At 40.3% G+C, this 25656-nt stretch overlaps 2 protein-coding genes across 2 annotated transcripts; both read left to right on the top strand.

Annotated features, from left to right (window-relative positions):
- The first annotated feature begins 7150 nt into the window (after positions 1 to 7150).
- On the top strand, positions 7151 to 8828 carry LOC115742114 (UPF0481 protein At3g47200-like). The gene has a single exon (XM_030676227.2). The coding sequence runs from the start codon at positions 7151 to 7153 to the stop codon at positions 8717 to 8719; it is 1569 nt and encodes a 522-aa protein (XP_030532087.1). The 3' UTR covers positions 8720 to 8828.
- A 7158-nt stretch (positions 8829 to 15986) lies between these two features.
- On the top strand, positions 15987 to 16658 carry LOC115742113. The gene has a single exon (XM_030676226.2). The coding sequence runs from the start codon at positions 15987 to 15989 to the stop codon at positions 16656 to 16658; it is 672 nt and encodes a 223-aa protein (XP_030532086.2).
- Positions 16659 to 25656: the final 8998 nt, after the last annotated feature.

Below are 25656 nucleotides of genomic sequence, written 5' to 3'. Positions count from 1 at the left end.
CATTTTCGCCATTTATTGTTGGATTTCATCCAAATCTTTTGAGCGAGTGGGCAATCGATACAAGCAACACCTTCATTTCTACAAGAAAAATGCACTGCACCGCACTATATTTGTGTGCTTTTTTGGTTTTAGAAAATCAAATCTCAGTCTTGATTCATCCAAAACTTAAGAACGAGAGCTTGCTAAGTGTTCATGCTAGTTATTTCCATCATTTTCCAAAATTTTTCAAAACTAAACTATGTCTAAAGCACATAAACATAGACAAATCACAATCAACAAAATCAAGTACACAACCAAGGAATCGTGGCATTGATAAATTGCATCACAAAACCCTAATGAAGCCATAAGGGCTTAGAGAAATGTGGTTCGAGTTTAATTTCAAAGGTGTTTATGATTTTCCTAAAAAAGAACAAAATCTATGAAATCTAGAAAATCTAAGCCCAAATTTAAGAAAATAAGGTCAATCTACCCTAATCTAATCTTCTTCTAGTTTTAGGGATTTTCTAAAAATTTTCTGATCTTTTAGAATTTTTCCAATTTTTTTCAAATTTTTTTATTTTTTATTTTAATTTTAATTTTATTATCTCGTATATTTTTCTTTGAAAATGAGATCTCATTCTATTTTAGGTCTAGCAAAAAGTGAGAATTGTGAGATTTCATTCTCTTTTGTGATTCTCAAAAGTGATTCTTTTTTCCGGAACCAATTTTTTTTTTGTTCTTGTTTTTGCTTCAAAACTATTTCTAAAAACAGAATCGGAATCAATTACGTTACCAAAGAGGATTCTCATCTTTTTTGTTCCGGAGATCAAAATCAGAGAATCAAAATGGTAATCATACAAGTCCTAAGTGATCCAAAAAAAAAAATTGCGGTTAACACCATGAAAAGCCATCAACTAGTACAACTATGACAAATTTATCCCAAACTATTTCTTTTACCACAAAAAAATCCTAAACTGGTACAATTCTGACAATTTTACCCTAAAACGGTACACCACAGACAAATTTACCCTCCAATAATTTTCGTTTAATCTAACCATCAAAATTTTTGAGTTGGATAGCATGTAACAGTTGACGAGTGTACCAATTTGAGTTTTTACCCTTTGTTTGTCAAAAGTGTATTAATTTGAAACTTTTCGTGGTATTAACCCAATTTAACGAAAGTTAATGTGTCACAAGTGTATCAATTTGGGATTTTTGGTGGTCAAAAAAATAATTTTGGATAAATTTGCCATGGATATACCAGTTTAGGATTTTTCGTGATATTAATCTAAAAAATATTGGTACTAAAGTGACATCGATACACAAATATTGACACTCCTAATGTCCTTCTACCAAATAAATGCGTTGAAAAAATTTTGTGTAGTACTTTGAGGACTCTTTATGAATATATCATTATGCCTTACATATAATCTACTAAATGCTTATGTACTGATAGAAATAGTTTCATGAGCAAAAACATATTGTCAAGACACTCTCGATCATTTGTGACAAGTATATTCTGAATCTTCATGTGTTGCTCAAAGTTTTTATAAATTCAATCTGAATTATTTTTTATGGTAAAATTTCCATCACCAACAGTTAATGATCTAGTTGGTACTTCTTTTTTTAAGTTGTATTAATTGACCAGCAATCTTAACGATCATCTTGTAACTTTCCATATGAGAAATTTGGATTGATTGGTAATCACCCCTAAGATAATTTCCTTTCTTAGAACCTTGATTTTTGGGTTCAAGACTTTGATTGTATGGGCGAGCAAATCCTCTCAAATCTCTAATCTTTCAACCTCAACTGCTACATGATCTTTGTTCATCAATCAATTAACCCGTCATTGATAGCTATTCTTCGAATGCTCCTCTAACCCTACATCAACACTTTCCCCAACCAGTGAGCGGCTAGTTTGGAGATTGATTCTCGAAGTGATTCTATCCAACGGGGCGCTTGGATGTTGAGGAGTTTATAAGGAGCACAAGGCACTATAGATCTTGAGAGATCAAAAGTCCATCATCCATACTTTGAGAGAGCTATACATATTCTAAATTGTCTTCTTTGAGCTTATTATTGAGATTATTTGATAGGTGTTCTATAGAGTTCGAAAGTGTATAGAGTGGGAAAGCTTTGGGTAAAAGTAGCACTTGCTTTTGTTGAAGTGCTTGAGTATTAGCCATTACATTTTCTATAATCTGTCATTTGATTACTTAGTAGAATCCAGCCAGTAGGTTGTTAGTGTGTGAGAGTGGACGTATGTTTTTTAAAAATCCGAATTACTATAAACATTTGTGCATTGCTCTATATTCTCTAACTCGCATTTATTTACAATCCAATAGAAGCACTACATTGTTCTGTTCTTTCCGCTCCCATCAAACTTGGAGGTTTTTTTTTTTTTTGAATTATTTTATCAAGTTTGATTGTAATCATCTATTCTCCCCCTCTAGGTAATAGTGTTAGCAAACAACAATTGGTATTATAGCCTAAAGCTTGCTATTTGAAGTGTTTATTTTTTACATACAATTTTCAATGGCTAGCACTCTTGGAGCAGGAATTATAGAAAGTCAAAGTAACACTAGACCTCCATACTTGGGTGGAAAGGACTGCGATATTTGGAAAAATAAGATGAACGCTTTCATCAGATCAACTGATCCCTTGATGTGGGATGTTGTGTAAAAAAAAATAAACCCTATAGCTACAGCCTCAGCATCAAAGAAAGAAGTCACTGAAGAACAGACGCCTCAAACAACGAATCCCACAGACTTGACTAAGAGAGAAGCATTAGATGCAGAAAAGGAAAAAAATTAAAAGAAAATGCATAAGCCTCTTAAATGGGTTGTTTTAAGTGTCTTGTAAATGCATTCACAATGAACTCATTTATAACTCACTTATTTTGGCCTCTTTATTTTATAGACCTATTATGCTGGCCTGCTAAGTTTGTTATGACACATTTAAATGCTTGTGGGTCATTAAATGAGGTTTGGACCCATTTTGACATATCTACAGGCAACTACAGGCAAGTTCATAAAGTGTTGAGGCTGCGTTTAGTGGTCAAGATAAAAATTAAGACATGATAGAATTTATTATATCATGTGTTTGGCTACCGCCTAGAACTAGATAAAGTGGGATATAAAGAGGATATAGCCTGGATAAAATTATCCCATGGGGGAGGTGGGATAAAGGTGGATAGAATTTCTTATGTTCGTGATATAAAAGCTGTTTTTTCTACTTAAAAAAATAATAATTAAGAATATGAATTATATTTTAATTATAATATTAAAATTAAAATTAAAAATAATTTTTTATTCTCATATATATAAATTTTAGTTTCTTTCTACTTTACAATATATATTATGTGCACATATCTATATACACTTCATATCTATGTCATTATGAATTGAAGGATTTTTTATTGGGTAAGTTTTTTTTTTTTTTTGCAAACATTATTGGGTAAGTATAAAGAAGGATTTTTTTGGTACTATAGTTATTATTTAATAAAAAATTTATGAGGAAATGCTGGAACAGAATAAAAATAACAAAAAAAGTGATATAAAAATAAAAAATAAGTAAATAAAAATGAAGTATAAGAACCCAAATTTTAAATGAACAAATTCGAACTTGAAAATGATCTTTTGAATTCTTCAAGAATGTGGGGCAATGAAATTTTAAAAAAAAAAAACTAGAAATCTCCTTCTTCTATGTATCTTTGATTCATGTTGAAATTTCACTACTTCGTTGTAATTTTTTAGTTCACATCAAAATTATACAAAAAAAGCGAGAGAGTTGAAACTTCTTCTCCTTCGTAGGTTTCTGGTCCACGTAAAAGGTCTATGAAAGGAGAAAGAGAGTCAAAACTCATTCTCCTCTGTAGCTTTGTAGTTCATGTTGAAATTTAACGAAAGTAGCAAGAGAGTCGAAACTTTTCATAGTTAAAAATGCAAATGATCATATTTTCTCTCTTACTAAAGATGGCAGTAAACTATGAGAGATTATTATAGTCTCCATTTGTGCATTTTCGTGTTCATTTACATCAATATATATAAATTCCAAACAACAACCGTAATTGGATATGAATATAATCGGCTTTATTACTATGATTCACCAAATAGTGGATAAGATATAGCAAAATCCCTGAATTTCATATTATATCATATCCAATCCTATCTTGACTAGAAATCCTGACGACCAAACGCAGCCTTATTGACTATTAAGAAGTGGATTAGGAAAATATTCTAGTCAAGGAAGCTGCAAAATTTGAATACAAAAAAAAAAAAAAGGAAGCTACAAAGAATCCCTGAAAAATAATTCAAGAAAAGAAGTGAAACGATAAAGTGTGTAGACTGTATTTTTTTTGTCGCAAAATAATGACTACGGCACGATGAAATAAATGAGGATAAAAATGTACGGAATTATTACAATATATTTTTTTGGGAAAACATCGGATATTGTTATCCGATAAAAGATTTCTTGATAACATCCTAAAAAATGAAATACAAAAAAAAAATTAGAAGAGAAAATTGCGGATGGCTTGCCAGACAGCCAGAGCGACCTACTCTTGTCCCAATGATTAGACTAATGGTGGTGGTCGGATTTGTCTCGATTTCCTCGGGCTACAGCCTATTAATATAATGACCCATCACACATTATTAATATAATCACCCATCACTTACATACATGTATATAAAATGAATTACAATCACATGTATAAGTCATACGTGATTATATTAACAACATTGCCCATTCCATTTTTAAAAAAAAATCAGATATTTGAGGTGTCATTTCTCTAAGACTCCGCTTGTTTCACGAAAAACAGCTTCCCGAAAAATGTTTTCCAGATTTTCTAGCGATTGGCTCACAAAAAAATAAACTAGTCTAGGAAAACATTTTCTAACCATGAGAAAAAAAATTTCAAAAGTGAGGAAAATATTTTCCTCTTTTTGAGGAGAGGTAAACATTTTCCTCATCTTTCCTTCCTCCTCTTTTTCACACTTCATTTCTTGATAACTATTTTTTTTTTTTACTTTCTTTTAATTTTTTTATTTTTAAAAATTCAAAAAATTATTTTTTTCTCTTTTAATTTTTATTCTTTTTCTTTTTTTTTTCTTTTCTCCTTCTTCCTCCTCCTTCTTCCTCCTCCTTCTTGCTTCCACCATTGCCACTCCTTCCTCCTTCCTTCTCCGATCGCGGACCTTGGCGACGACTAGCCACCCGGCAAACAGCCATGACGTGGGCCGGTGAGCTCCAGGCTCGTCCGATCCCAACAAGCCATGTGAATGCCAGCCAAGTGAGCTCGAGCTCGCCCAAGGCCGGTGAGCGTGAACTCGCCACGTCATTTTTTCTGACTTCTGCTATAACAGGACGATGGCATGATGTCGTACAACAGTTTGAGGCATAAATTATTATATGTACTTTTGTCATCTGATTTTGTTTTCAAATTTTTTTGTCATGCACAAACCATGTATATCCCTTTTCTAGCTGCTCTGATCTATTTTCTTCGCATACATTCGCAGTTCCCACTCTTGTCCATGAGCTATATCGCATGCAGAAATTAGTGCTGAAGGCTAACGAGGAGAATTCTGAAGAAATCAATTGGGTTAATTTTCCTGGAGGACCAAAAGCTTTAGAGATTTGTGCAAAATTCTGTAATGGGAGATGGTTACTCTTAGCTAGATTTGGCGAGCCCGAGATTGTAGAGACCAGCAGAGCCTCGCGCCTGCTTGTGGTCAGCGACCGACCAAAACTAGAAGGAAAAAATAAAAAAACAAAAGAGAAAAAAGATAAAGATAAAGAATTAAAAATTCGAATTTTCTAAGAAAAATAAAAACTGAAAAGAAAAAACAGAAAAATAAAATATCATTAAAGGATTTTTTGGTGGAAAATCAAATTCGATAATTCATACCAAACGACGGAAAAAAATTTTCGGGTCATTTTCATAGTTTAGTCAAACACCGGAAAACATTATCATTTTCCTGGAAAAAAACTTTCCGGATAATATTTTTCGAAAACCTCACACTTTCCGCGAAACAAACAGAGCTTAAGAAAATGTCATGTAATCAGGATGGAATTATTTGTTAATAGTATGAAATCTGACTTTTTGTCTAAGTAAAGGCAAAATGTCAAACCAAAACCATAATGCGCAGAATTTATTTATTCCATACAAATGTCTACAACCAGCTTCATTGTAAAGGCAACTGAGAATTTTTTTTCCTTATATGGAGTTGCATCTCATAGATGTGCTTCTTAGAAAACAATTTCTTTGGGATCTGGAAAAACAGGACATCCGGTTCTCAAGACAAAATATGAGGCTAACGACGGTCCTTTATTCTCCAAAACCCGGCAGTTTGTGTTGTCGTCGATTATATTTCGACACTGTTTGTGTTCGTACAATACAATCAAAAATTCAAGTTGGTGATTCTGCTGTTAGCCTAGATAGTTTATGCCTGCAGTCGCCACAATTGCTGTTTTCCTCTACTAAAAAGCTGAAGAACAACTTTCGGTAAAATATATTTCGTCGCGGGAAAAATTCTGGCGAAATAGAGACATATAGATTAGATTACATATGCAAAAAGAAAAGAAAAAAAGAAGAAGAAAATTGTCACTACATCCACGTCTACATCCATAACATGACTTTTAGAATGAACTTCGATATCATCTGTATTTGAAGCTGCTGAAACCTAAATTTTGACCATTCATTTAAGATTACGCTGTATTTCCTCTCTTCTTATCAAAAGAATCATTCATGGTTGTCAAGTACAATTAACTTTGACGTGTCACAAACCTCTACATATGCTTTAGATAGAGCATGAGGTCTCGCTCCGCTTCGTTTCGGGCAGATGAAAGCCAGTCCGACAACTCTACCTTGTATGGGTTAGGTGGGGCATGTGAACAAATATACTAAGCTTTGACGAGCCTTCACTCCATCTGCTTTAATAAATATAGCATGTGCAAAACGATAAATACTCTATTAGGTCTTCAGTTGAATAATCATGATTATTATCCGTATAAACAACCCTTTTGATGACGAACTCGACGTGACCTCATAAGGGCTACCATGTTATAAAGCCCGTTATGAATCTCCATGTTGGAAAATTGTCTTCTTTGTTCCAATATCCCTAGACATTAGAATCTCTCCTTTTGTTTTGCTTAGACCGATTCTTCGCGAGAGATGGCTTTCATACGTAACATGTTGCGCGTCAATCTTCGCAAGGTCAGAATAGCGGTATCAGTACGCAGGAAGAAGTCACCCTCCAATGCGCCCGCAGAGTTAATAGCTCACCACCACCGACAGCAACAACAGCCTCGGGACAACCGGGTCCACAACCTACAGCAAGAACCTTGCGAGGCTCTCAGGACCGTGGTCGAGAACAACGGGGGCAAAAACGTCCCCGAAGATGAGCCGAGGTCGCCGGAGCCCCAGTGGGTCGTCTCTATCAAAGAGAAGCTTGAGCAAGCTCGCCAGAACGATGTTGGGTGCTCATGGGAGAAGCTCTCCATTCACCGGATCCCGCACTATCTCAAGGATGGCAAGGGCAAGGACAAGGCCTACGTCCCTCAGATTGTCTCCCTGGGGCCGTATCACCACGGTAAGGAGCGCCTACGCCAGATGGAGCAGCACAAGTGGCGCTGCCTCCACCGCGTCCTCATGCGTACCAATCATCGGATAGGCTTCTATCTAGACTCAGTGATGGAGGTCGAGGAGAGAGCTCGCACCTGCTACGAGGGGCCGATATCCATGAGCAGCACCGAGTTCGTGGAGATGATGGTTCTTGACGGGTGCTTTGTGATCGAGCTGTTTCAGGGAGTCGCCGAGGGGTTCGAAACACTCGGCTACCCTCCCCATGACCCTGTCTTCTCGATGCGAGGACCCGTGAACGCAATCCAGCGGGACATGATCCTGCTGGAGAATCAGATCCCTTTCCTCATACTCAACCGGCTGTACGGCCTCCAGCACGGCCACCTGGACCAGGAGGGGGTCTTGGCCAACCTGGCACTGCAGTTTTTCGACCCTATGAAGCCGACGGAGCCGACGGATGAGCATTTGACCATTAGCAGCAACAGGCTGGAGTCCAACCCGTTACCCGACCATGGTGAGCTCCATTGCCTCGAATTGTTTCGGCGAAGCCTCCTGCACCCGGGCCCGAGCCCGGTGGATACCAAGGAGTTGTCACACAAGCGGCAACAGCTCATCCACTGCGTGACGGAGCTTCGGCAAGCTGGGATCAAGTTCAGCAAGGGGAAGACGGACAGATTCTGGGACATCCAGTTCGAAGGCGGGAGCCTCCAGATTCCCCAGCTTGTGATCCACGATGGGACTAAGTCGCTCTTCCACAACTTGATAGCCTTCGAGCAGTGTCACTCAAATTGCACCAAGGACATTACCTCCTACGTAATCTTCATGGACAACTTGATCAACTCCCCCAAGGACATCGGGCACCTCCACGATCGCGGGATCATCGAGCACTGGCTTGGGAGCAACGCCGAGGTTGCTGACCTCTTCAACCAGCTCTGCCAAGAGGTGGTCTTCGACGTCAGCGACAGTTATCTTTCGACACTGTCTCAGCAGGTCAACGAATACTCCAGCCACAGTTGGTATCGCTGGCTGTTCCTTCTCAAGAACGAGTACTTCGGCAATCCCTGGTCAATCACTTCCTTCATTGCTGCTGTCGTTTTGCTGGGACTTACTTTCGCACAGACCTTCTATGCAGTCTACGGCTACTACAGGCCAGGTTCCTGATTTCTCTTATAGTGAAACTTGTCTGATTAAGGCTTAACGAGTGAGTGATAACATTCTAGTGAAAATCTGGGAATTAAGATTGTGGCTAATTGACTATAACCAGCCAATTTGCAGACGAATGCTCGAGACTGTTAGCAATTAAACCAATTTCATAGATGTTGCTGATTACTATAGTAGTTGATGTCGATATTCTAGAAATGATGGCGATGTCAATCACCGTTCGACTTCTAAGACTGGTTCGAGAATCAACAATTCTTATTGTAGAGTCATAATTTGGTTTATTTCTGAAGAGTTTGTTTGTATTTCTATGTCTAATAAATGTCTTGCAAATGCATCGCAGCTGTTCATGTTTTTAGGAGTCTATCTCCTTTGAATGTTAGATATATTTATGAGTCATTTAAGAGTAAGTTTAAGAGTCATGTAATAAGCCTATATAAAGGCAAGTATTGTAATCATTTTGATATGGGAAACGCTTACATGACAGTCTCATAGTGTCGATCGTTTCTGACCATAGATCTACATACCATCACCTTGTGTTTTGCATAAAATACTCATCAATCGAAAAATCGTAGTGCCAAGAATAATGATAGTATTATCATGCTGTCATGGTAGCAAAGCTGATATGGGTGAATGAAGGTGAGAATACAAAAAGTTTATTCATCTCCTTCGTTGGTTATATGAGTTGTGAGCATTTCACCTTCGCCTTATCACAGATGTGGTGGCCTGACCTCTTGGAAAAAGGAAAATGTCATGGTCAAACTCAAACCGCAAAAAATATATTTGTCCCGCAATTTCGAGTTCAACGTGGCAATACATTTCACGAAAACCATCTTGTAAATTTTACATGTCAAACCACAACTTTCCACTCATTAATCTCCCGATACTTTTCTGCTTTTATCGAGGCTCCATTTGTTTCATAAAAAATACTTAATTTGAAACACATTTTCTAAAAAAACGATCTCTTCTATCGGTTGAAATAATAGTCAATAAATAAATGTTTTAACTATCGATAGCAATTTATATCTAAACATTTCCATGGATGATGGAAATATTTAGCGTTTATTCATTTTTTTAAGCGGTACGAAAGATTATTTAGAGAAAAATATTTTTCAAATCATTCACTTTCTACGATAAAAACAGAGCTTAAATATTCAAATTACGTAGCAAATCTGAAATTGAGGGAAAATTCTAAAGCACTCTTTGAGAAGGTGATAAAAAAAAGGCTATGAAAAAAGAGAAAGAGAACTTACAAAACAAAAAGAACCTCTAAACCTCTCCTTTTACGGCGGCAACGCATGCGTACGTCGAGCAACCTCCTCTTTGTGGTGAAGTTCAAACGATTGGCAATGAGGTGATGGGTTTTAGAAGTTTGCAGGACCTCCTCGTCTTCTTCACCAACTTCTTCATCGGACCTGGGTGCATTACTCATTGGATAGGCTAAATCACAATAATTGATTTTATGGGCCTTACATTATCAACGACTGTGATTCACTTAACCCATTGAACCTGGGTCCTGACAAGAATTTCTCCTTGTCATTTTCAAAAGAAGCATTTTTTGGAAAGGTTAAGTACTATTAATTTTGGCGTGCCTTGGACCTCAAATTGCCCTTCACCCAGTGCTTTTTAGGCCTGTGAGCTGCTGTCACTAATTCTCTGAGATTTATTCCTGATTTATCACTAATTCCAAAAATTGCTTTCAATCAGATCGCTAACCAGGCAATTCTTGTATTCTTGGCGAGTGCAAAGTGTAGCAAGAGTTTCCAAAGTTAATAAATTCAATTTTATCTTTCATTATAAAGAGGCCGTAGCTTGAGAAAGTTATTCTAGTTGCATTTGTTCTAGCTAATTTGTTTCCACAAATCATTAGCTATATATTGTACTTTTTTCTTCCTTTAGATACATGTAAGGAATAGGGTGAAGCTTTTTCCACTCCCATTATCGCTAAAATTCTCCCTAGTATATTATTTTGACGATATTAACCTTTGTGGGTCCCATCTTTTTTAAGCATTTCATTTGCTTTTCTTCTTTTTCGCTTTTGTGTCACTTTCTCTGTTCTCATTTACTTCTTTGTTCTCTGTTTCTAAAACACACCTCTCATGCCAATAATAAACAAGTTTTTGACAGCCCAACGTCCTTCATTGGCAAAAAAAAATAATGTTCGCAATTGATGTAATTGAACCCCATATTTGCAAAAACATATTCCTCACTCAACTAGTCGTCTTCCATATACACTTCTTCAATTCAAAGCTCAGTTGTATGTAAAAAACGCATCTCATATCTCTTCACTGTTCACCCTCATTCCCCCTTTCACTCAATGTGTTATTCGTTTTCTCATTTTGCATCAAACACTTCGATTAATCGATCATGAAAATAAGAAAAACCCCCACTGAATATTCAAATCTAAGAGTTGAAGCACCGTCTAAATATTCAAGATCATCGGTAATGTTTGCTTCTTCATCTTCATCTTCTTGGTCTTGATCATGTCGTCATCGCTGATTCGCCATGGCTCAAATTTTCCCCTGCCCTCACTAAGTTGTTTACACAAACTGAAAATGTCGTCTTCGGGAACAACAACCCTCTAGACCGGCCAGGATTAGCCCTCCTCGCCCTACGATCTCTCCTACTTCCGTGTCATTCTCGATCGCTGAGTTTCCACCACGGGCAATTAAGAGGGTTGAAGAGGTTATTGCAAACTCAGCCCTCATGTGACATCCCGAAATTTTGAGGTTCGTAATAAAATAAATTCGATAGATTTTGGTCTCGAATTTCAGCCTGGTGAATGAGATTGGATTTTTGATATTTAAGGGACAATGGTTGGGCGCAATTGTAATTGATCCGAAAAGGGATTTGAATGATCCAGTGGGATCGATCGGAGAAAATCAAGCCCGGATAGTCGAACCGTCGAACTAAAGTGTCGAGATTATTCGCGCGCGAGGGTAGTCCTGGTCTAATGTTAGAAGTGAATTTACCATTTTGCCCTTAAAGGTAAATTTACTATTTTACCCTTTTACCTTGAAATGACCATTCCACCCCTTTGCAAAATTACCATTTTACATTTAATGTTAAATTACCAAAGTACCCTCAATCATTTGTGCCAAATGACTAACCCGTCCTTGCTTGTAAAATTACCAAATTACCCCTAAATATTGTTCATAAAAGAAGAAACTCATTGATGTGGATTTCACTTGTGGGCCACACATTTTTCTTCTTCCTCAAGCTAGTCGTGACCCTCTCTTTCTCTCCTCTCTTCCCTTTCAATTTTTGTAAAAAACCTTTCCCCATCCCGAGCTCCCTCTCTCTCTCCATTTTACGTGCATGCTCGAGAAGAAATCGCTCGTTTGAGCTCGTCCGAAGGGCAAATTGAGCTCTGTTTTCTCCTAAGCGACCGTAACATCGAAGGCAACTCGGATCCGAGGGCTGATTGTCAAAGAAATGGTTGAATTTTCATGAATTCATGATAGACAGAGGCTGGTTGGTGGAGATCCGGTTCGTTCGGCGTCGATTCAAGTTCTGATGTTCGTCATTCGTTGCCGCACGGCCACGGGTTATCGTCACCACGAACCTCGCCCACCTCTGCGCCCGTGTCTTGCTCAAATCATAGCCGCTGATCGTTCGTCATTGCTGGCCGTTGAGTTTGTGAGTTAACTCCTAAACTCTGATTAGGACATTAATTACGTTTAGAGAATAGATTAATTAGTGTTAATGACGGATTAGTTTAGTTAACCGTGGTTGGGTTAGATTAGAGGTGTGACGCCACAGGGAATCCGATCTTTTTTGGTAATAGAATATAGTTCATGAATCGTCTGTGAATTCTAGTTTGTTGCTTGAGAGTGAATTGCTGAAAATTAGATAATAGAAATTGAGAATTTCCTGAATCACCGATCGAATTAGTTTATAGTTCAATCGATTGATCGTTTCATGTTAAGATTGAAATTCCTGAACCTAGGCTTTGTTCTAACCAAACTACATTGAGTTTGGACGAGAATATCCTCCCTAGAATTGCTAATTGCCTAAACTACCCTTAGAATGACAAAAAAACCAAAACGCCCTTCATATTTTGAGAAATGATGATTTTGCTCATAGGGTTAATGAACTAAGAGACAAAGCATTGATGACGATGGGCCTTACCTTATCTCTCTCTCCCTCTTTGGTCAAAAAGGGCCACCGCCCTTATCTCTCTTTTATTCCCCCTCATCTCATCCAACCGACCCCCCTCTCCTATATATATATATATATATATATATATATATATATATATATATATATCGGTTTCTATCCGGTTGAGCACCCGCAGCCACCGCTTCACCCTCTCCCTAACCTCTTCAGCTTCCGTCGACCACCACAGGACTACCGCACATCGCCGAGATAAGCTCTAACCTCCATAAACAACCCCGACTCCCGGTTCTGCCTCCACCATCATTGCTGCTGCTCCTTCGGTCCTTACAGCTGCTACTGCTGTTCTCGACGTGTACCAACCACCAACAACCACCCACGACCCTCACCGACCTTCCTCCGACGCCTCTAGCCACAACGATCACCGGAGAGCCCCGGAATAGCCCCGGAAAGTTACTTATGTCGCTGTCCCGCTCTGCTACATCGCCATCTGTTCCACCTTTGTACAGCCACCTTAGCCGCTACCCCCACTTCCTCCAACCACCTAAGCTTTCCTTTGACCCCCAACTACCAGCATCGACCACCGGTTACAACCACAGAATCATTGGACGGACCGAAATAGCTAACGACCTCCCCTACCCTATTTTGGTCTTACATTATGTTCTACCATTGCTTTTGTTTATGGCTGCCCGCTACTATTATGACCACCACCAGTCACCTCAAGATTTTCCCAAGCTCTCCGCTATCGCCGCTACCTTGCTTGCCGCCGAACGAGCCACCACGGCCTGGATTACCCCCGCTTGTTGCCTATCCTATTTTGGCCAATTCTGCTTAGGCCTCTTTGGTGGGCCAACAAATTGGGCAGAGGCCCAATCTATTCCGGGTTATGAAGTTGGGCCTGGTCTCGAGCCCGTGGGCCTATTGGGCAGAAAGTTTGTGCCCATTGTTGGTGGTCTTGGGCCGCAATCCAATAAAGTTCAATGTTCGCGCCTAAAGTTATCAAGAACCGCCGTTGCACTCGCCTCGCCAAATTAAATATGAGTTAACCCATAATCCATGGTTAAGTAGCTAATTACGTTTGGAATTAGTGTGATTAGACTATTTAGATATTTAGGTAGATCGATTGGGGTCGGTTTAGGTTAAGAACCGAAATTAGGCTAAATGGTCCTAATTGAGGAGGTTAGTCGATTCCAATTCCTTAAGACTTGATTGCTTGGTTCCGAGACCCCTTTTATAAGAATGAAGTTGGTTCTCAAAGTGTGTATATTTGCTATCGAGTTGGCTATTCATGTCAATCATGTGATAGGGTGATTTGATTTATTGGTAGCTGAAATGGATGGACAGTTGTAACTACTTGCCCTGTATTTACCTAGAAAGTAATGGGGGTAGCATGGCGCATTCGGATGACCTCGTGTGACTCAAGATGCATGTTTTAGCATGAAAATGGCCGAGGGCTGAGTCTTGAGCATGTTAGATGAGCATCCGACCACAATTAAAGATAAGAACCGGCTATTTGTCGAATGAAATGAATGGTCATATGATGGAATGATGATGTGACACCTAATAAGTCTATGCCATGCTTACAACATGAAATCACACGACTTGTTAGATGCCGGACTCTCTAGGTACGGTACACACCTGGTATGGAGTATGGATAGATTGTCGGATGCCGATTGTAGCTTGTAAAGGGCCGATACTCCTTTGGGAATGCCTACTCACTGTGTTTAGAGTGCCACGTGCATGGGGTCACCACTTGTAGATGTCATTGCTGATAGGTTATGGGACAATGCCTTGTTTACGTGAAGACACCGTTAAGGGCGGTATAGGTTTCATTAATTGTCCCGGATCATTAATTAATAAATGGACCTCGTATGGTGTCCAATGTCCGATCGATGCTCGGATGCATTACGATTATTTAACCGATTATTGCTTTGATTTGACACGATTATATGTTGCATTCACGTTGCATTATGCATGATATCTCAATGGGTAAGTTGCACGTGATTGATATACCTATCTGGTGCCAAGTAATTGATTGATAGGACGTTCTAGATGAATTAACGCCTTAGTAGGGCTTAGGCGTTGACTCACTAAGATTATATCTTACTCCATTATGGGAACATCTTTCGGGTCCAAGGTAAGATGTCGGATCCGCAATGTCTAGTTAGGTATCGGATTCCATCTCACATTGGAATTCGGGTTACCCGTCACCCAGTCCCCGGCATGAATAAGATCCGAAAAGAATGTATCACAACAATCTACGTAGAGGAAGGCTTTGATGATTTGGTGCCTCATCCCTTTAGGGCATGGGTTCTTCATGATAGCAATCAAGCCTTTGGTCCTCGCGAAGATCATTCCGGTTTTATGGGTAACCTCGATAGCAAGATAGTAGATCCCGACCCTAAACCTAACTCGAGTGATGATGACATAGTGGAAGTTTCTTCTGACCATAACCCCTAAGGTTGACTTTTGGAGTTCATAGTCTTTGGAGCTATATCTTTTGGAGTAGATAAACGACTAACCCTACCCGACCTTTTTTGCCTCTTTTTGATGGTCTTAGAGAGCCACCCCGAAGTGTGGGGTTGTACTTAACGTAGGCTGTATAGGGTTACTATGATATACTTTTGATATTGTATTGATTGCAACGTGTTTTGACATCCTACTATTACGAGTGTTTATATTTAACTATCAATGTTGTTTTATGTATTTGGGAGTTATACATTTCCGTATGTGCATTATGGTATCATGGGTCGATAACGTATATAGGACGTTATCATTATGACCTAAGGCGAATTGGTAGGGATAGTGCGTTCTCGAGGATCGGGACGTGACATCCCCGCCCAAGGTGGTATCAGAGCAAGATCGGCCTATTCACCGGGTTATGAATCCGGAGTGATAAGGAGCTTTGGAAAATAGGATAGTTAGTCGGATTATACGATTCATGCATGTGATTGCTGCTTATATTCTAATGCTTTTGAGTTGCCTTCTTATCGCGCTTTGCTATGGGGTAAGCGGGATTCAATATAATACCTACATAATGAGCAAGCGCGATGGAAGAGCACCCCAAAGTAGGCCTGCCTAGTAGAATCCAAGGGTCAATGAAACCTTGGGAGGTGAAGGAACATCTCATGGACTTCCTAAAAGGGATCCGAGAATGATCGATAACATCCTAAAAGGACTAAGATATTTGGTAGAACAACGGACGAGAAATCAGAATGCCGCCGTCGCTGAGGTACCCCAAGTAGGTCCTTTAGCCGTGAACATCAATGAAGGCATGCAAATGCACAAGTTAGTGGAATCAATTTTGAAGTTGAAGCCACCTAAGTTTGCGGGAGAAGGAGACCCTAAAGCTGCTACCCAGTGGATTAAGGAACTTGAGAAGGTGTTTGCCTTGCTAAGGTTCATTGATGAGAACAAGATTACTCTAGCCGTCTATCGGATGCGGGGTAATGCAAGCAATTGGTGGGAGGCATTCAAAGGACAAATCTTTCCTAAAGGCGCAATTTTGAGGTGGGATACATTTGTGGAAGCCTTTTATGGCAAGTATTTTTTAGATTGCGCTCGGGAACGGAAGTTGAATGAATTCATGCATCCGCGTCAAAATCGGATGACGATGGACCAATATGAGGCAAGATTTACAGTGTTGTCTCGATATGCTCCAAGAATGGTTGAGAATCTTAAGGATAAAGCTAAGAGATTTCGGGATGGTTTGGGACCCAAGATAAAGGATGTATTGGTGCCCTTTAACCTAAAGGACTATATTGAGCTATATCAGAGCCCAATTGGTAGAAACGAATTTGATGGAAAGGGCTGCCACTACTTCTAGTTCATGTTTTGCCCGTTCGAACATGAGAGATGTTCGATAAGGAAAGAAACCGATGTCTAGTAGCAAGACTCATATTCTGCCGAATAGGGCAAGTGCGATTAACAAGCCGACATATTGCCAAGGCGAGGAGTGTCGTATGTACATTCGGAGGCATGGACCGGGATAGCGTCCAATGAAGACTGGAGCATGTTACGAGTGTGGTCGGTTTGGTCACCAAGTGAGGAATTGCCCTCAATGCTAAGGAACATTCCGAATCGATCTCCGGCACAAGGAATGGTGTTTGTGGTCACCCAAGATGAGGTGAAGGATTCGCCAACCGTAACAAGTACGGTTCTCTTACGTGACCAAGTTGCCTATGATCTGCTTAATCCTGGTGCTACACATTCATTCATGGCTGAACAATTTGTTAAACTCGTTGGTTTGAGTCTAAAACCATTGGGCACTATGTTTAGAATTTCTACACCCCTAAAGGATAGCATAATAGCTGTTGTAGGTAGCCCCGATTACGGACTTGTTGTGGGTGGTCATAAGGATAAGGTAGATTTGATTATGTTAGAAATATATGACTTTGATGTGATAGTTAGAATGGACTAGCTAAAGAAGCAAAGAGCTACAATGGATTGTTATCATAAGGTGATTCAGTTTAGTCCATTGAATGGTGCTAGCTTTGAATTTGTGGGTAGTCAAGGAGGAACCTCGACGATGATGATCTCATCACTTGAGGTGACTCGTTTACTAGAGAATGGTTGCCAAGGTTATGCAGCGTCCGTGGTTGATGTTTCTATTGAGGAACCTAAGTTGGCGGACATTCCAATCGTGCGAGAATTTCTCGATGTCTTTCCTAAGGAATTGCCCGGTTTACCACCAAAAAGGGAAATTGAGTTTGCGATTGAATTGATCCCTGGAATGGAGCCAATTTCTAAGGCACCAAACAGGATATTGTTATCCGAGCTCAAGGTTCGGATGCAAGAGTTATTGGAAAAAGGATTTATCCGTCCTAATGCATCGCCTTGGGGAGCACCTGTATTGTTCGTGAAAAAGAAAGACGGATCATTGCGATTATGCATTGACTTGAGACAACCGAATCGGGTAACGATCAAGAACAAGTACCCTTTGCCAAGGATCGATAATTTGTTCAATCAATTGCAAGGGGCTTTAGTATTCTCTAAGATAGATCTGCGAATGGGATATCGTCAATTGCGGATCGGGAAAGAGAATATTCTCAAAACTACATTAGGATGCATTATGGGCATTATGAGTTTACGATAATGCCGTTCAGATTGACAAATGCTCCCGCTGCTTTTATGGATTTAATGAATAGAGTATTCAAGGATTACTTTGATCGTTTTGTGATCGTGTTCATAGATGACATTCTAGTGTACTCGAGGAATCCTGAAGATCATGAACAACATTTGAGGAGAGTGTTGAAAACTCTTAGAATGAGTCAATTGTATGCCAATTTTAGTAAATGCTAGTTAGCTCACGTGGCATCCTCTAGCTATGTAGTATCTAGAGAGGGTATTGCCGTCGATTCATCAAAGATTGAAGTAGTTATAAACCGGCCAAGGCCAACGACAGTGACTAAGATTAGAAGTTTCTTCGAGTTAGCGAGCTATTACAGACGATTGTAAAAAGATTATCAACTATAGCCTCGCCTTTGACGCAATTACTCAAGAAGGACGTAAAGTTTGAATGAATGGAGAAATTCGAGCGGAATTTCAAGAGCTTAAGCATAAACTAACTACAGCTCCTGTTTTGAATATTCTGTCTAGTTCTTGAGGATTTGAGATCTACGGCGACGCCTTGCTCAAAGATTTAGGTTGCATCTTAATACAACACGAAAGAGTGGTCACCTATGCTTTTCGCCAATTAAGACCCCACGAGATGAACTATCCAACACATGATTTGGAATTGGCTGCGATTGTATTTGCCTTCAAGATTTGACGACATTATCTAATTAGAGAGAGATTTCAGGTGTATATCGTTCATCAAAGCTTAAAGTATTTATTCTCGTAAAAGGAATTGAACATGAGGCAACATCGATGGATGGAGTTGCTTTAGGATTACGATTGTGAGATTTTATACCATCCGGGTAAGGCGAATAGGGTCGTGGATGCCTTGAGTAGAAAATCAATAATTGCTCAATTACAGTTCGATGAATGGCATTTACTAGAGGAAGTTAGAGACTCTGACTTCAAGTTGGAAGTTAGTCACTTATCAAGTTTAATTGCGACCTTGAGGATTGAGCCAAAAGTACGGGTAAGGATTAAGACCTTGCGATCGACGGACCCCACCGTCCAAAAGATCCTTCAAGATAGCTCAGCCAAGAAAAGCGCCGATTTCCAAGTAACTAACGACAAAACTCTAAAGTTCCGAGGACGTTTAGTCGTACTCGACAACGAGAAGTTAAAGAAGGATATCTTGTCAAGAGCGTATTGTAGCAACTATAGTATTTACCCGGGAAGTACAAAGATGTACCGGAACCTAAAACAACATTATTAGTGGAGTAGCATGAAAGCCAACATAGCTAAACATGTGGCAAAGTGCTTGATATGTTAGCAGGTTAAGGCGCATACTGTAAATCTGAAGGATTGCTACAAACCTTAGAAATCCCGGAATGAAAATGGGAACACATCACTATGGACTTCATGATGGGCTTACCGAGAAGTCAGAAAGGACATGATTCAATCTAGATCATAGTCGAAAGATTGACAAAGTCGGTACATTTCATTCTCGTTAGAAAGGATTTTGCCTTAGATAGGTATGCAGACTTGTATGTGAGACATATCATAAGATTACATGGAGTTCCAATGATCCTAAATTCACTACAATGTTTTGGAAAAGCTTACAAAATGCCACGGGAACAAAATTGCAGTTCGGTATGGCTTCTCATCCGTAGATGGATGGTTAGTCCGAAAGGACGATTCAAACACTCGAGGATATGTTGCGAGCTTGTGTCTTGGATTTCAAAGGTAACTAGGAGGAACAATTACACATAGTTGAATTCGCTTACAATAATAGTTATCAACGTAGTATTCGGATGGCACCATTCAAGGCTCTGTATGGTAGACTTTGCGGGACACCATTTTGTTGGGTTGAAGTTAGAGAAAAGAAGATTACGGGTCCCGATTTAATACCACAATCGATAGAAGCCATCAAGATCATTACGGATAAATTTAAGGCGGCCCAAAATCGTCAAAAAAGCTATGCTGACAAGAGATGTAGGCCTTTGGAATTTCAAGTTGGGGATCATGTGTTTCTAAAGGTATCACCTATAAAAGGAACATCCCGATTTGGCGAAAAAGGGAAAATTGAGTCCAAGATACGTTGGATCGTTCGAGATTTTGGAACTAATTAGGATTATGACATATCGTCTTGCATTTCCACCCAAGCTTGCTCAAGTTCATAATGTATTTCACGTCTCGATGTTGAGGAAGTACGAGCCTAACCCCGCTCATATACCAAGCTACAAAGAGATCGAATTGAATGAGCGAGCGTTGTATGTAGAACACCCAATCGGGATCGTGGATTGGAAAGAACAAGTGCTCCGTAACAAGACGATTCCCTTGGTCAAGGTGATCCGGCAACACCATGGGACGAAAGGAGCCACACGGGAAAGTGAAGAAATTATGAGACGTACTTATCCCGATCTTTTTTAAGACAATTAGTAGCAGTGTAAATTTCGGGGGCGAAATTTCCCAAGGTAGAGAGAGTTGTGACACCTTGGAAATCCGATCACTTTTTGGTAATAGAATATAGTTCATAAATTGTCCGTGAAATCCAGTTTGTTGCTTGAGAGTGAATTCCTAAGAATTAGACAATGGAAATCGAGAATTTCCTGAATCGACGATCAAATTAGTTTAGGGTTTGATCGATTGATCGTTTTGTGTTAGGATTGAAATTCTTGAACCTAGGCTTCGTTTTAACCAAACTAGATTGAATTTGGACTAGAATACCCTTCTTAGAATTGCTAATTGCCTAAACTATCCTTAGAATGACAAAAGACCAAAACGCCCTGGATATTTTGAGAAATGACGATTTTGCCCCATAGGGTTTATGAACTAGGAGACAAAGCATTGATGAGGGTAGGCCCTACCTTATCTCTCTCTCTCTCTCTCTCTCTCTCTCTCTCTCTCTCTCTCTCTCTCTCTCTCTCCAATCGAGCACCCCTAGCCACCGCTTCACCCTCTCCCCAACCTCCTTAGCTTCCGTCGACCACCACACGACCACCACACACCATGGGGATAGCCCCGAACTACAATAAATAGCCCCAAGCCTAGTTATGCCTCCACCGCCATTCTTGCTACTCCTTTGGTCCCGGCAGCTGCTGCTGCTGTTCCTGGTATATACCGAGCACCACCAACCACCCACGACCCTCACCCGCCTTCCTCCGATGCCTCTAGCCACTACTAACCACCGGAGAGCCACGAAACAACCTTAGGAAGCCACTTCTGTCGCTGTCCCGCCCTGCCCTTCTACGTTGCTTGCTGTTCCACCTTTGTGAGGCTACCTTAGCCACCACCCCCACTTCCTCCAACACCTAATCTTTTCTCCGACCCCCACTACCAACCCCGACCACCGAAGCAACCAGCAACCCCCTGCCCTATTTCAATTCTCTATTCTATTATGCCACTGCTTCTATTTGTGATTGACGGCCACTATTCTAACCACCATGAGCCATCACCGACTACCACCATTCACCTCAAGATTTCCCCAAGCCGTCTACTGCTCGCCACCATCTTGCCGCTCGTCGGACGAGCCACCATAGCTCGAATTACCCTGTCTTGTTGCCTATCCAGTTTTAGCCGATTTTGCTTGGGCTTGTTTGGTGGGCCAGCAAATTAGACCGAGGCCCAATCTATTCCGGGCTGTGAAGTTGGGCTTAATCTCAAGCTCGTGGGCCCATTGGGCCGAAAGTTTGTGCCCATTGTTGGTGGTCTTAGGCCGCGATCCAATAAAGTTCGACGTTCGCACCTAAAGTTATCAAGGACCGCCGTTGCACTCGCCTCGCCCAATTAAATGTGAGTTAACCCCTAATCCATGGTTAAGTAGCTAATTACGTTTAGAATTAGTGTGATTAGACTATTTAGATATTTAGGTAGATCGATTGGGGTCGGTTTAGGTTAAAAACTGAAATTCGGCTAAATGGCCTTAATCAAGGAGGTTAGTCGATTCCAATTGCTTGAGACTTGATTACTTGGTTCCGAGACCCCTTTTATAAGAATGAAGTTGGTTCTCAATGTGTGCATGTTTGCTATCGAGTTGGCTATTCATATCAATCATATGATGGGCTGATTTGATTTATTGGTGGTTGAAATGGATGGACGATTATGACTACTTGCCCCGTATTTACCTACAAAGTAGTGCGGGTAGCATGGCGCATTCGGATGACCTCGTGTGACTCAAGATGCATGTTTTAGAATGAAAATAGCCGAGCCGAGTCTTGAGCATGTTACATGAGCATCGGACCATAATTAAAGATAAGAATCAGTTGTTTGTCGAATGAAATGAATGGTCATATAATGGAAAGATCATGCGACGCCTAATAAGTTCATACTGTACTTACAACACGAAATCACACGACTTATTAGATGTCCGACTCTTTAGGTACGGTGCACAGCCGGTATGGAGTATGGATAGTTTGTCGGATGCCGATTGTAGCCTGTGAAGGACCGATGCTCCTTTGGGAATGCCTACTTGCTGTGCCCGGAGTGCCACGTGCATGGGGTCACCACTTGTAGATGCCGTCGCCGATAGGATATAAGACGATGACTAGTTTTGTCACGCCCGCGTACCCTAGTGCTCGCCACATCCCTTTACGATCGTCATACTCCAGGATCCGAACGATGATAAAACTCAAATTAGATGTACACGCGGAACTAAATAAATAACCACGACAAACAAAAGGTACATCGAGGTACCCCACACATAATTAACATATGCATCAAAGTCTTACAGGAAGGTCGGGTCAAAATACAACGGACATCCACTTGGTCTCGTCAAAAGTCTCTAGCAAAAGACAACCAAAATCCCGGAGAAATAACACCACTACACTGAACTATCGGTCTCATCCTCATCCTCGTCTTGGTCCGCTCTGGGGTCGTAATCAGAAGAACTGTCAGATCGTACCTCAATGGCATTCTCCTCCTCCTCCTCCTTCTTCGAGTCAGAAATCTCGATCACTTCTATGTCCTCCTCGGCTTTATGAGTACTCTCTAGGATGTTCGTCGATCCAACCATACTAATTTCCAGCTCTACGTCATCTCGGATAGGGTGACACCGGTTGGGCACTACTCCTCTAGGGACTTACGTTGGCTTTAGTGGACCTGTTGTAATGTTCCTAACTCGACGATACCACGCCTCATAACGATGAGGTACTAACTGTTCCTTTCCTTCATCCACCCGGACGGCAGTACACTTCCTAATGTATATAAACCCTCTACCATCGGGAAATTCATCAAAAGTGGAGGTCATCTCCTTGGGATCTCCCGTGCGAACCGGTAGCATCTTCGAGTGCAGGGGTCTAAAAAAAAGGATCCCACGACGGGGTGAGAATAAATCTCGAGAAATCAACCCTAACCCTAGACTAAGCCACTAGTACCTCCAAACTACTTCTCAAATCAAAGACGTCCGAAGACGTCAATAAAATCAGTATAGATATGATGCGAGTGCAGACATAGACATTGGCAATTTAAACAATCACAATAACCAGGCATTCGGTGGTTCAGAACCAAGCTCTACGTCTTGGTATAGTAATCTTTTTTTTTTTTTTTAATAACAAGATCCGCGTAATAACGCATCGGGCTATCTTGAGGTACTTGGCAAGACCCGCGTAATAACGCATCGGGTTATATATATATTTGCCGGGACCCGCGTAATAACGCATCAGGTCAAATCCCGCGTTTAACGCCTCGGGATAATGTCAAAACCCCGCGTTATAACGCATCAGGGTACAAATAATCTCATAACCCGCGTCATAACGCCTCGGGTTACCATAGTCCATGACTTTGCAATCCAATCGATCAGACTCAAATTCAGTCAAAACCTTCCCATTGGCCAAAGGTTCACAAATACAATTCTCATTTTGTAGACTTCATGATCGAGTATAGCTCGACTTAGCGAACAATTAATCTATCACACGAGAATACTCACGGCCACATTACACTAGGCCCGGCACAAATTGCACCACTATGCAATCAAGTTAACAAGTATAAGTCCCGCCAATTCAAGCATAATTTATTCTCGTATCATACAGATGATTAAATACCATATAATCATTCAATGCAATCGATCATGCATAACTTGCCTCATAATTCACCCAATTGGATCACAAATTGGTCCCTTAGTACCCTAATGTCTTAATAAAGGGTTAAGGGCAATTTACCTTTTTAATTGAGCTAGCCACAACCGCTCAGTCAAACGTCCAAGTCCAAAATCAATTCTATCCAAAACAGGGCAGAGTACGATTTAGGTTCATTCGCGCCGTTTAGCCACAAAACTACCCCTAATCGTCAATCCACTGCATATACTCCTCAATAACACATGCATATACGTCGTAGCATGTCTAAACAAAAAATTCAAGCCAAGGCGACACCAATTCCAGCCTTGAACAGAATCGGACAGCACCCTCCCAGAACAGAGCAGAAACCGGTTCTGCTTATACCATTTACAACAGTCCTTAATTTCATCCTACGCTCCAAATTAATGCGAAATCAACTTGCTAAAACCTTATTCTGTATGTCTCATGAGTTCACCGAAAATTTGAAGTCAAAATAAAACTTTGAAGATCTCCAATTCATCCAATTCTCTCAGACATGCAAACAGGCAGTTTCTGCTCCTCAAAAATCATCTCCATTCAGCCATGATTACTCATCAATACTCAACTAAATTTGAGATCCTAACTCAGCCAAATCAAGTACTATATGTCTAGAACATCCCACAAAAATTTTGAAGCAAAAATGAGTTCTTAAAACCATTGTAAGCGAGCTCTCTCTCAAACCGGGTCAGATTCAATCCCGACTGGACCTTTGTCCATTCAATCGGACCTACAGGAAAATCTACTGGGCCAAATTTTACTCATAATATGTTCCTAGAAAGATAAGACGATAAGCTTTCAAATGGAGGTGATCTCACCTTAAACCGATGTCGGAAGAAGAAGTTATGGCCGAAATAGTAAAGGGAATCGGGGCTTGTCGGGCTGAGCAACTTTCTGTGGAAGTGCAGAAAGTGAAAGAACAGCAAGGCAGGAACGTGAAGAGCAAGAGTGGCTGGTCAACTGAAGTCAAAGAGTGTGTGAGAAGCTTGGTCTCCATTATTGGTTTGGTCCAAACAAAATAATAGAGCACATGGGTCAAATGAAGTCCAAATATCTTGGTTAACTCTTATCCATAAATTTTCTCTAGAAGCTTTGACTTCCATTGACCCCTTTCTCATCCAATTTTCGGTAGCCAAGGGGAAAGAAAGACCAAAATTGGAATTCTTCATTTCCATTTTCCCCATTTCGAGAATTCATTTCCTAATTCATTTTCCTTCGAACGTAATTTCAGTTCATCTCAACCTGACGGGCGGCTTTTGCAGCGACCTTACACTTATTGACTCAATGATTTTCATCACTCTTAGGCTTACTCAAGTCATGACCATATTGGTTGTCATGAAATTGCGAAATTTTATTACTAGTCCCTTAGGTCACGATCGTCAAGATCCAATTTAGGAAAATGTCGCAAATTATACATTGGTTAAGCAGAATCACCCGCGCTCCAATCGTATAACGCTAGTAATGGATTTCATAATCGTCCTTAGATCGACCTTTACTAGCTCTAAATATTCCCTCAGCAATTCTTATGGTCAAAATGTCAATTCTCATTCGAGTTTCCTAGGTCCACGTACATTGTCGTGCCTTAGCCTTTCCCTTTTTGGTCGGTATAAACGGGATTGATCGGATCCCTGAGAAATGAAAATGAAGTACATCGGTAGATAATCTTCATTCAATAGTCTCAAA

Source organism: Rhodamnia argentea, chromosome 11 (assembly GCF_020921035.1).
Source record: "Rhodamnia argentea isolate NSW1041297 chromosome 11, ASM2092103v1, whole genome shotgun sequence".
Lineage (NCBI taxonomy): Eukaryota > Viridiplantae > Streptophyta > Magnoliopsida > Myrtales > Myrtaceae > Rhodamnia > Rhodamnia argentea.
Note: the sequence above shows the minus strand (reverse complement) of the source record. Positions and strands in the feature narration are given on the sequence as shown.